Consider the following 13,367-nt stretch of genomic DNA (forward strand, 5'->3'; position numbering starts at 1 on the left):
ACCCTGAGCCTTCGGGGAAGGCGGTATACAAATATAATAAATAAATAAATAAATGTTACACAAGGTCCTGCAGAAGCAGACTGAGCTGAGTCATTTATATTTCCTGCTTGCTCATTGCTGGGTCCAAGCCATTGTGTTTTAATGCCTAAATGCACATGACAGCAAAAATTATTCTTACCTTGAAAACAGAATGAGCAATACAGGAGCATGATGGACAGTGTGATAATACATAATCCATGTGCTTTTTTTTTAAGCTGATTTTTGAGCTCTGCAAACTTATCCTTGTAGTGCTCACTACTGAGCAAGTTTTTTAAAATGTAAATTATGTTATTTTGAGCTACATCAAAATAAGGGTGTTTTTCCACTTAGAATCCACCTACCTGTTACAATTCCCCCTTCCCCAAACCATTTCTGACAAATATAAAATCCATTTGTGAGATATGTAGCCAAGATAGTGATTTTTAATTGTGTGGGCCACAATCTAGTAAACAATAATGCAATATCATTTTTAAATTTTACATAATATTTTGTGTTAATTGCAGTTATTTCCTCCATCATGGCATTTACTGCATCTCCATTTAGACATTCACTGGTCAGTGTTGGAAATTCTTCATATTCTGGATGAAAAACTATCAAGTGAGTTTACCTGATTTATTGTTACATTAGTGTTCTAAATTTCTTTGGTGGGTAGCCCTTGTTTGAGTGGGACATGAACTCTGTTTTGTTCAAAATTCTTGACCACCTAAGTCTCCTGGAGGAAAAATCTGTTTTCTTTTAGGTCACAAAGGCAAATTTCATAACACATTGTTATTGGGATCTTTTAACGATATCATTTGTTTTCTGCCAGTCACCTGAGAATAGAAAAGAGTCTAGTAAGTAAGGTAAGGTATGAGTTTTTGTGCGTTGCTGGTCAGCAAGCAATAACTCATGGAAGCTAATACCCTGCCACAAATTTTGTTAGTTTTTAAGCAGCTACTGGGCTCTTTCTCTTTTCTGCAGAACAGACAAACACAGCTACATATCTTCACCTGAGAATAGTTTAACAAATCAGTACATATTCTGATAGGTTGGTTGTCCTTATGTAGGACTGGCAGAAAACTTTAGCCACAACTAAATGTATATGGTTATTTTTTTAATGGAGGCTTATCTCCCCCCCCCACACACACACACTCACACTCACACTATTTCCTTTGTCATATTTTAGTATTTTACTATTTGTTATTTGTTTTGTTTTTCATTTCCTTGAAGGCATGTTAAGGGGGGGGGGAGGTACCAGTGTTGTTACTTTGCTATTTCTTCATGACTGGTTTTATATGAAAAAAACGAGGAAGGGAACACACATAAGGGCAAGAAACAGTTTGTGAAAGTGTATTGCAAAAACATCCATCCAGTCAGTATATATCTTTTAAAAGAAAAACAGTTTTAAAACTGAAAATATACGGATGCTCTTGAACAGCCACTGGATTAAAAACAGAAGGCAATCTATTTGAAGAGAGCCACTTCTAGACTGGTAAACAATTAAATAAAAGAATAGCTGACATTCAAAAAAATAATTTCCCCCTGAGTGTTTCTAATGTGTTAGCAAATTGTGGGAGCCAGCTTGAATTTTTGTGAAGTAGAGGTTGAGATGGCCCTCTAGGATCTCTCTTTCCTTCTACTGAGCCCATCCTTCGGAAGAGCCACCGTTATGCAAGTGGCTGCAAGAAGTGCCCTTCTGGCTTATTTCCAGTTCTTTCGTCTGTTCTAAAGTTTTAATCAGACAGGATCTATTCATCTATACGTGACCATCACCATTTTTAACTGAATTAATAAATCAATTCATCAATACCTTTTTACAGTGCAACCTAATTTCTAAATCAATCAAGTGGTCAATCTGTCTGTTTGTAACGTATTTTAAACCAATTAACACGTTCAGGGGAATTGTCCTATTGATTGAGTAAAATTTTCCACTCATGTACAATCCAAGACCTGGGTGAAAATAACTACTGGCCAGTTTGCAAAACCTCTTAGTCTTAGAATTCATATGCTTATGAAAAACCTTATTTTAAGAAGTATTTCACTTCTAAAATAGAGAAATATTTCATAGCATAGGAATTATTTCAGCAATTCTCCAGCTTTTTAACCAGCAGAAACATTGGGGGGAAAGGGGAGAAAAAAATCCCCCCCCCTCATTATTTCCCCAGGCTTTCACATTTCCAGTTCAGGGATTGCATACGTTGTTCTCTTCCCCTGCTTTATCCTCACAATCACCCTGTGAAATTAGACTAAAAGAGAGTAATTGGCCCAAGAACAATCGGCTTCATGGTTGGGTGGGGATTTGAATCTGGATCTCTGTCTAATGTTATAATCATTATGCCATGCTGGCCAGTGAACTCTAAAGGCTACTTAAAGCCAGCTTGATATAGTGGTTAAGATCGGTGGCTTCTAATGTGGTGAGCCAGGTTTGATTCCTCGCTCCTCTACATGCAGCCAGTTGGGTGACCTTAGGCTAGTCTCAGTCCTGTTAGAGCTGTTCTCACAATGCAGTCTCTCTCAGTTTCCCTACCTCACAAGGTGTCAGTTGTGGGGAGAGGAAGAGAAAGTGATTGTAAGCTGCTTTGAGACTCCTTCGGGTAATGAAAAGCAGGGTATGGAAACAGACTCCTTGTAAACAAACTATTTTAAAGCTCTCATTAGTGACTAGGCAGCTAAAATATCTTAAGATCTGTCATTCTTGGCTGTTGATTGACTAGATGAATTAATTTACTCTTCTAACTACTGCATATTTATATAATACTACTATGCAATGTTTTGTAGTAATCTACAAAAAAGCCGAAAGGACGCTCAGTTGTGGAGGTAACTGGAGGTGAAAAGACAGTCCGATGCTGTAAACAGGAAGGCCTGGAGGATCATTGTCCATGGGGTCGCGATGGGCCAGACACGACTTTGCACCTAACAACAACAACAAAATAGCACTGGCTGCGCCGGGAGAGACTGGCCGCTTCGGGCAGCAAAGCACCCAACCCTAATTGGCTATTTTGTAGATTACTACTGAAGCAGTCGTGCGAACTTAAATGGACTCCGGGGAATGGTAGAGGACATGAAAGCCTTGGAGGATCATTGTCCATGGGGTCACGATGGATCGGACATGACTTCACACCCAACAACAACAATGCAGTGTTTGTCTCTTGCTTAGAAAACCCAATGTGGTTGTTGTAAGTCAGCTGTGACTTGAGGGCAATAAATAAATGTGATCTTTTAGGTAAAAAAATAAGAATTAAGATTTAAGAATAAAGAGAATAGTTCTCAGTCCAACAGCTTTTAAAAAATGGGCCATATTTTGCAAGTGGTCTGGTTTCACTTTGGTACAGTGTCAGCCTACAAGTGGGAGAACATAGATTCATATTTTTCAGTCTGGGGAGGCTTCATGAATGTTCTTTTCAATTAAACGGGTTATATTCTACCTCATGATGCTCAATAATAAAACTAATATTGGCTAGGTTTGGGTGCTTTGGTGCCCGAAGCAGTCAGTCTCTCCCGGTGCAGCCAGCATCGTGCTGCAGGGGGGGGGGAAAGGAAGGCGTGGTCGTCAGTGCGCTGGTGGGCACACATACACGGGCATGGAGCTCCGCGCCTGCGTGTGTGCGCCTGCCAGTGCGCTGACGCCCGTGCCTTCCCCCCCGCCCTTCGCAACGGTACAGCGCTAGCTGCACCGGGAGAGACTGGCTGCTTCGAGCACCAAGGTGCCCAACCCTAATTAGCTATTTTGTAGATTACTATAGTTTTTCATTGATAGATGAGCAGCGATCGCTGACAATATCCTCTAGTGGTGCTCAGTCTTCACTGTGTTTTCGTAGAGCCCAGTCCAGTCCCCCAAAGAGTGATGCTATGTTTTGCCCAATCTGTACTGTTCTAAGTTTTCCTTCAATTTGCTGGTCCCTCCTGCTACTACACCATGGGTTGTATCCTTCAGAGGTCTTCATGGTAATGTACATAGTATAGTGTAGTGACATTTGGTTCAGGGGTTTTGCTAGGTCATGCTACTAAAATAATCAGGTAAAAAAGAGAAGATGTCCAGGAAGGCCTGGCAATATCATAGAAGTTCAGAAATCTTATGTGAAATGTCAAATGGAGTAAAGTAAGGAAGAGACGTCTGAGATCTGGTAAAGGATGGGAGAAAAAGACTGTATCCAAACCTAGCCTGGAGAAATATGCACACACACCCCACCACTGGAATGTTGACCGTTTCTTACCTTACAGATTTCCCCTTATAGGTGAATATTCTTTGAATAGAATACTGCAGTGCAATGACACTAAGGCCCAGTTAAAGTGTTATCTGAGCAGCATGGTTTCTACTCTACCTTGGTTGCTTTCAATCCATTCTGACAAGGTAAAAAGCTCCCTAATGAGGAGGGTATGATGCGTAATCATGCAATCCACCCTAGCTGAATGGAGCGGAAGCTTTGTGCTTTGCCAGAGCAGCAAGGGAGAAAATGCACGATAACGAGAGTCACGATTTTCCAAATCAGGCATCAGAACTGTAGCACTGAACTAGTCATACAATGTGAAACTCCTCCTCGCAGCAAAAAAAAAAAAAGGGGGGGGGTAAAATGTATTATACATTCCTTACATTAAGTAATAAATGTCCGCTTTTGTGTTTGTTCTTGGAACAATAATGGATTTGTTACTGTTTTTAAACTAAACAAATTTCTCTCATTTTTCTTTTCTAGGGCAAACTGTATATGCTCATAAATTTACCAATTTAACAGGTGAAAATTTAACCAACATTAGTTTGTTTGAGCAGCACTGTGGGAACCTCTTACATGATTTGATAAGTTTGTCAATTAACAGATATGCAAAGGTATTATGATCTTTTTATCCCTTTCCTGTATTGTCACCATTTCATGACTGTGCTAGGACTGTGATTCTTATTGGGGTTCAATATGGCCTACCAGAAGGTTGGTAGTGGATTAAAGATTAAAACCATTATGTTGTGCTGAAGAAGAAGAGTTGGTTCTTATATGCCGCTTTTCTCTACCCGAAGGAGGCTCAAAGCGGCTTACATTTGCCTTCCCTTTCCTCTCCCCACAACAGACACCTGTGAGGTGGGTGAGGCTAAGAGAGCCCTGATATCACTGCTCAGTCAGAATAGTTTTACCAGTGCAGAGGTGAGCCCAAGGCCACCCAGCTGGCTGTATGTGGGAGAGTGCAGAATCGAACCCGGCATGCCAGATTAGAAATCTGCACTCCTAACCACTACACCATACCGGCTGTACCAGATATTGCTAAGAAAAGTTATGTACATCTCAGTTTTCTTGCTGTTGAATTGCTTTGTTCATTTTGAAAGCTGACTTATCTATTCACCTCCTGGGCAGGTAAATGAGCTAATAATTTGGAAGTACCCAGGATTTCAAGTTAATTTCTTGTTTAATACCATGTGTAAAAACTAATTTGTGTAACCCAATAACAAAATCAGAATAAGTTCGCAAAATAAGTACTACAAATTTGCATAAAAGGCAGGTTGGCAGAAATTTATTTATTTAAAATGTTTATCTCCTGCCTTTCATTTTGGCTCAAGGCAGTTTAGAACAATAGTCAATGCATAGTAAGCTAAGGCCAAAGGTTAAAATAGCAATTCTCAAATCTCTCCCTGCTTCCTCCCTTAAAAGTTGGCTGTCCTGGCAAACAGGCATGCCTTGCAGTGCCTCCTGAAGATCTCCGGGGAAGGGCCTCACCTCTTCAGGATATCTATTCCACACAGCCAAAGCCACAATGGAAAAAGGACCACACTCTAGTACATGCCAAACAGGCTACCCTAAGTGGTGGGATAGTCAACATATGGCGGCCTGATTACCATAGTTGATGCAGGAGGTATACAGAAAAAGATGATCCTTCAAATATTTGCACACCAGGACATGAAGGTGTTTAGCAGTCATATCCAGCACCTTTAGTTGAACTCAGAAACAGACTGGCAGCCAATGTAGCAGTTTCAAAATAGGCAACACATGTTCCCAGTGGCTAGCCCCTGACAATATTTGGGCTGATGCATTCTGGATCAGTTGTAGTTTCCATCTTGTCTTCAAGAGCAGCACCATGTAGAGCAGGGGTAGTCAACTTGTGGTCCTCCAAATGTTCATGGACTACAATTCCCATGAGCCCTGCCAGCTTTTGCTGGCAGGGGCTCATGGGAATTGTAGTCCATGAACATCTGAGGACCACAGGTTGATTACCCCTGATGTAGAGCATGTTGCAGTAATCCATCTGGGAGATTACAGAAGTATGGATTAGTGTGGCCCAATCAGTTGAGTAAGTAACAAAAAAGATGACAAATTAGATGCAGCTGACAGAAAGCAATCCTTGCCAAGCTGCGTCAGGGTCCCTGAGTACTCTGAAAAGGCCAGAATCATTCCATCTAGGACAGGAGAATTCAGTCCCTCTAGAATATCAGCCTTCCTGAGCTGCATTATCTCCATCTTGTCTGGATTCAGCTTCAGTTGGTTCAGCCTTAGCCCAGCTGACCACAGTCTCAAAGCACTGGTTCAGATCTAAGGTGCATAATGCAATGTAGAGCTGCATGTCATCAGCATATGAATGACACCTGACCCAAAGCTCTAAATAATCTCATTCAGCAGGCTCATTATATATTTTAAGGAATATGAATGAGAGAACAAAACCATCTGGTACTCCCACAATATCAATTCCACCCAGTTAATTCTGCACTGCTGGATGGAGACTCTCTGTGTCTGGCCAGACAACAAGTGAAATCACTGAAGGGCTCTGCCCTTAATACCAACTCCGTATTCAGACTGATAGATAAGAATGGAGTGGTTTTTGCCTTCTCCTGGTTCACAGTTTGACTTATGTTGGTGCATAACTTTTTTTAGAGCAGTCCTCTAGATATTTTTGGCCAGTTTTAAACGCAAGCGGGTACATTCTAAACCTTTCTAAATTACCTAACACCTATTGAATGGAACAACTGTGGAGGCAACTTAGGCAGAATGTCACATTGCAGCTGTTGCTTTGCATTATCTATAATTTATCAGTCTCGGCACTTTATTAGAACACCTTTTAAATTTCCCAAGAGAAGCTTAGTGTAGGATATTTTTTAAATGTATGAAATGCCTGCTACCCATGCAAGAGTCAAACTACACAAACTTTATTCTTTTAATAAGACTGTTAACCAGTGAATTAAGACAACTCCGTGTGAGGTGGAACAGCAAGCATCATGTGCTGAAACACAATGTGAAGTGCTCTGAAATTTTTTAAAATCCTAAAATAAACGGGAGTGGTATCCAGTTACTGGATGTGGCTATAATACCACCTACTGGTGAATCACAGTAAAACCCACTTGATTAAAAATGGCAGACTAACATCTCATGAGATAGTAGTTTACTGTTTCAAAATAGCAGCGGTTTGTTTTGTTCTTTAGTAAGTTGCATCATGGTTGTGTTGTTTATTCAGCGCAAGGTCGTGCTGAAAATAAATCACAATTGATAAATCTTGGATAATGTTTCTGTCTTATTTGTCTAAAATTAGCACTGTTTTGTGTTTCAAGTTATTTGATTGTGATTAGATAAAGCCAGTGTCCCTAGAGATATTGCCCTGGGATACCTGTTGAGTAGACACTGGGTGTGACTAGAAGTGGTTTTAGTTACCAGTGTTTAGAAGGAGTGTAGGAGAACTGCCTGACTTCTGTTTTTGCCATTTTACTCACATATAGGTTTCCAGAGGAAATGTGGCCTTGTGGTTTAGGTGTTAGTGCCTTCACAACAGCATCAGACAATGTGCTTATTGCTTTTCATCTCATACCTATTGCCATAATTCAAATTCCATGCCCAAAACATTCAGCTGTTTTGTACTTCTGCTTATCCAGTCTGTCTCAGACAGATCAGGGCAAGGAACTCTTTTTTTTTCCTCCTGACAATACTGACACTAGAAAGGAGATTAAAAGTTATACTGATGTAGAAATCTCTGGTTTCCAGAAACTTACACCCACTTTTATGTTGCTATGCAGAGCATTTAAAAATAAAGTCATTATTAAAATAAAGTATTTAAAGAAAAGCAGACGATGAAATACTTCAAGATGGCCAGAAACAAGTGTGTGACCAATGTACTCTGCTAGTGTTAAACACAAATCTTAATTTAAAAATTGCATTGTAATATAGGCAAAGCTACTCCTTGGGATGACTCATTTCATTTTATTTCTCCACCTGGACCAGAAGAAAATTTAGGTTTAGTGAAAGACAAAATTGGTCTTTGTCATGTCTTTGCTTTGACTTCTCTGAGTAAATCTTTCTATGTCCCTGTGAGAGTAAAACTTAATGCAGTGTTGTGATCAAGAAGAATTGCACATAAAGCATGTCTACAGGTAACCAGATTTTTTGAGAACATTTCTTTGTTTTAACTGTTGGCCTAAAAGGTTACCCAGCCTTGTACACCTTTAAATTCTAAAAGGATAGTGCGGATTTGGTTTGAGAATAGACCATATGGGAATTGCTTCCAGTATGCATCTGCTAAACGTGGCTCACTGTAATGTGTCTTGTCTGCAGTATATATAAAATAGCAGCATAGTAATATGACAGATCAACTGTTCCTGGCTTGAATATAGGAGAGTAATAATAAAATCAAGGTCACCTATCTCAATCTTTCCTTCTATAACATAAAAAGAGTTACATTTTCAAAGCCAAATAATATTCTATGATATCTCTAAACAATATATGTGAACTTCTGGAAATTGCCATTAAATGTGAATAATAATAAAGTAGAATAATGAAATAAATAATTAAAATATGAATAAAATAGAGTAAGGTGGGGGAAAATGTTTCAGATCACGTTCTGATTATAGTTCAGCAACTTAATATATTTTTTCAGAATGTAATTTTTACCGAAATGCTGAATTAAAGGTTTTAGCAGATACTGTATTGATAGGTAATGAAAACACTGAAGTTGTTGAATAGACATTTTAATAGGACAGCAGATACTTATTATGTATAAGTTTTCCATGCTTTTAAAAGTATATTGCTAAGTTCTACATTTCCTAATAACTCTAAGTCTGGTGTTTCCTTATGATACTGCAAGGATGTTGAGACTGAAATATTTGAGTTCAATTTAGGTTTAGAGATCTTTAGAAAACTAGTACAAAAGGAATATCGATTTTCATTGAAATATTTGTTTTATAGAGGAGTTGTTTGTTACATGGTAGTGTTCTGGTCCTGTGATCAGTTCCATATTATTTCCTTCTGGTTGCTAAGTGAGATGAATGTAAGACTTGGTTCAGTTAATTGCCCATTTCCTTCCTTATTTTTTCAAAGTCCAAATAAACTTAATGTTAACAAGTTCTCAATTTGACACTATCAGGGTAGATTAGAATAGCCATAAATAATTCTCTGGAAAGACTATTCTAAAAACCAGTGATAACGTTCCATGACAAAAATGGCTTTTGAATGTCTGAAAAAGACACATGCTCAAAGGGAATCAGAAATATATACTCAACTTAATCCCAATGACTTCCAATAATTTCTAGTAGATATGGCTACTTTTTTATCCCTGTATCCACATTATTGAACACTGCTGGATCATACAAATGGTTCATTTAGTTCAGCATCCTGTTTCACATCCTGTTGACCTTGAGGGCCGAGGACAAGGGCCATCCTCTCATGCTGACTCCCAAAACCAGTATTCAGAGGTTTAATGTCTCTGAATATGAAAGTTCTTTTTAGTCATCATAGCTAGTAACTGTTTATTAATCTGTCCTGTATAAGTTTGTCTAACCTTTTAAAGCTATGTATGCAAGTAGTTATTACTATATTCACTGGCAATTAATTTATAACTGAACTAATATTTGAGTAAAGACCACATGGTGACTTGCCTACCTTGTGGATATAATAAGCATAGAAAGGGGTGGATACTTCTGTATGTCAGAAACAGTATGCAGCCCAGTAAATTGGCAATCTGAGAAATAAATTCACTTACAGATTTGCTATGGGTAAAAATAGCAGGCTCAAAAGGAAGCTTAACTCCAGGAGTTATCACCCACCAGATCAAAAATTAAAGAATGATTTAAAAACAGCAAAAATATTAAGAAAAGTAGCTAGACAAAAATAGCTGTGTCATAATAAGTGATTTTAACTTGCCCCACATTGTTTGGGACAATATATGTTGAAGTCAGGAGAAAGAGATTGGGTTTCTAGATACTCACAATGACTATGCATTGAGGCAGATGATCACTGAATCTGCCACAAGGAGACGATCATGGACTTGGCCCTAAGTAATGCTCAAGACCTGAGAGAATTGTCCTTAAAGAGCAACACAACCAAATTTAACTTTGAAAGGAGTAATTTCTCTCAAACATGGGGACTTGAGAAGAAGAAACTGAAAGGGTCAAATCCCTTTGGGAAGCTTGGAGATTATTTAAAGCCACAATACTGAAAGCTCAGATAAAATGCATACCTCCGGTTAGGAAAGATATGAATAGATATTTTAAAAGGCCTGCATGGTTAACAAACCAAATAATAGAAGCAATAAAAGATGACCCTGCATTGATCAGGGAGCTTGGACTAGATGGCCTGTATGGTTCCTTCCGACTCTATGATTCTATAAGGATTCCTTCTAGTAGTAGAAGCCTAGTCCAAATTAGGTAACTAAAAGGGAGTACAAACAGACAGAAAAAGGGTCTATGAAGAACATATTGCAAAAAGCATTTAAAACACTTTATTCAAATTCATTTGAAGCAGAAAACCAGCCTGGGAGGCACTGGGGCCCTTGGATGACCAGGGAGGTTAAAGGATTGATAAGGAAACAGTAAAGAGGCTAAATGTAGTTTTTTGCCTCTATCTTCACTGTGGAACATGGGAAGTGCTTAGCCACTCCAGAACTGCTGGTTTCAGGACGAGTGTCAAAAGATCGGATTGACGTGATGCAAGTGCAGAAAAGGGAAACGGAAATAATTAGCAAACCTTCCCTATGAAAAAAGGTTAAAGAGGTTAGGACTCTTTAGCTTGAAGAAATTACTACAAAGATTTGCAAAATTATGCCTGGGATAAAGAAGGTAGAGAAAGAAGTACAAACTGAAAAATGTCCTAAGAACTTCTGCATACTTTTTGGAAAACTCCAGGCATGGAAGAGGGACTTACATTGACTTATCCAAGCTACTTTGCACAATTCCAGTGACGTTCTCACGTAAAATTATCTTTGGCCCACAAAACTGTGTGAATATTGAATGAATCTACCATATTCTGGTTTATTTATAAATCTTGTTACCAATTTCCAGTTATAATGTTTTATTCTCTACAGGTGAGGCTCTCTGAAGCTCTAAGTACTCACCCTTATCCCTGTAGCTGCATAAAAGAGCTGTGGGTTCTGCTTATTCACATGCTAGACCACAGAAGTAAAGGATCGCTTACAGAGGTAAGGAAAGTTGCTCTCCCAGCTTCAGTAGCCTTTAATAAAGATTTACATCTGAAACTTTTGGATATTAATAGACTAAAAAATGTCCAAAGTGCTTATGGTGTATAAATTAACTGAGCCCATGCAAAGATGCCCTCTCTTTCTCAAAGGAACTTTCATGGTAAGTCCAATGTTCCTATCACCCTTTTGCCCAAAAAGCATAAGAGCACCCTTGGTAGATGTGACAAGCCGTCTATCTACAGAATACTTGTTTCCCACAGTGATCAAGCAGGTGTCCAAGGAGGGGGCTCAAATTAGTGGCACAAAAGCCAAAGCCTTCTCTCAACTTGCAGTTCATAGGTGTATGCCTTGAAACAGAGGATCTGCTTTACTGTCATGTCTCATAGCCATAGATGGCTCCATCTTCCCTGAGGTTGTATAATCCTCTAAGTAGCGATCCCCAACCTGTGGGCTGCGGACCACAGGTGGTCCTTCATCTAATTGGAGGTCCGTCCCAAAGGACGCCTTCCCCCCCCCCCCGGCCCTTTACTTCACCCCCCCCCGGCCCTTTACAACACACTTTGGGTGTCATTGTCTCCCATCACTCCCAGATGGGACTATCTCATTGCAGAGAAACATGCTCAGGGTTCCCATTGATTTGTCATTGTCATGAGTTAAAATTTCCATGAAAATAAAATGTTCCTTATGTTCATTGTTGTGGCGTGTCTGTATCTTATTTTGAAGGGATGTTTAAACATTACCATAGCGATCAGAGAGCGTTAGGGCAGTGGTTGAGAGTAGAGGAGTAAACTACCCCCCCCCCACTACCGGGCCTCAGTAAAAGGCATTGAGTGGTCCCCGGCGTTGAGTGGTCCCCGGTGATAAAAAGGTTGGGGACCACTGCTCTAAAAGATCTTTCCAGGCACTTGCAATGTGAGCGCTTTTAACTGTAGATTAAACCTGGTTGGCCTGTGTGTTGACCTGCCTTTTGCTTCACAAGATTGAAATACCATCTTATGTAAACCAGATTTTCCATGTAGAGTCTGAAAGGTCCTGGTCCAATAATGCAGTAGTCAATTAAATTTTTATTATTTACCCATTAGAGTAAGATGGGAAGCACAAATGTCGCTCTGCAAAAGCAGTTCTTTTCTCCCATCAGAGCAAGTAAACTATGATTAGGAAGGCATCTTCTTTATAAATAAAAGAGTAAGGGGAATGTGGGAAGAGAAAGGGGTGGGTCGAGTCCATGATAAAAACTCGGAGTGTCACTCCAGGGCCGAGTGGCCAGGACTGGCTGGTGAGTTGGCGGTGGGGAGAGGCTTTGCCACCAGAAAAGGAGCAGGGCCGCCGCGTCAGGATTTACTTACTATACCCTCTAAAGAATGATATGAAAGGTTCCCTTTTGGCTTTAAAAAATACCATTTTGAAGACCCCCAAAGTGACAATCAGAAATCCTCCCTTTGCTATTTACAGTCTGGTAAAGGAATGAAGAAGCTGGTTAAGGTTTCGCTGAAGTTTCCAGGAGGCCTCAAGATTGTGTTCCGGTTTTAATAAAGTTAAGCATTTTCTTTGTCTCTGCAGCCTTTCTGGGTCTGGATGAATAAAATTCTAAAGAATGTATCTGATAAAAGCAGCCATGTGGAAGCAAGGTGTGCATTTGAGTCAGTTCTCTGCAAGGATCCATTGAGTTTTAGTTGGTGGGTTATAACACATCTCTCATCACTTTACCATTTTGACCACAATGGAAATGTGAAAGAAAAGGTAGGTTTAGTTTTTCCTTAAGCGCATGTAAAAGAGTTAATGTTTATGTTTGTGGTACCTCACATACCTGTTTTGCTCATGTGACCAAAATAGCTGCATATTATTTGTGTGGCCATGAATTTGAACAGAGGTTCTTCCAAGCCATGCTGCAGGCTGCCTTTTTAAATAAAGCACAGAGGAAGAAGTAGGGACTGATGTGGAGTATGATTCTGAGCCAGAAACGTGGGTCGGGAATAAATCCA

General features: G+C 39.6%; 1 protein-coding gene across 3 annotated transcripts in view; it reads left to right on the forward strand.

The window, feature by feature from the left end:
• Positions 1-13,367, forward strand: part of MMS22L (MMS22 like, DNA repair protein) — a 94,107-nt gene that overhangs the window by 16,466 nt on the left and 64,274 nt on the right. For all 3 annotated transcript variants that reach the window (XM_077303717.1, XM_077303732.1, XM_077303726.1), the window contains exons 8-11: positions 543-636; positions 4,710-4,840; positions 11,272-11,385; positions 12,946-13,125. In XM_077303717.1, the coding sequence (XP_077159832.1) occupies positions 543-636; positions 4,710-4,840; positions 11,272-11,385; positions 12,946-13,125 (519 nt within the window). The remainder of the gene's footprint in view (positions 1-542; positions 637-4,709; positions 4,841-11,271; positions 11,386-12,945; positions 13,126-13,367) is intronic.

The sequence above is a fragment of the Paroedura picta genome, chromosome 1, assembly GCF_049243985.1.
Source record: "Paroedura picta isolate Pp20150507F chromosome 1, Ppicta_v3.0, whole genome shotgun sequence".
Taxonomy (NCBI): Eukaryota; Metazoa; Chordata; class Lepidosauria; order Squamata; family Gekkonidae; genus Paroedura; species Paroedura picta.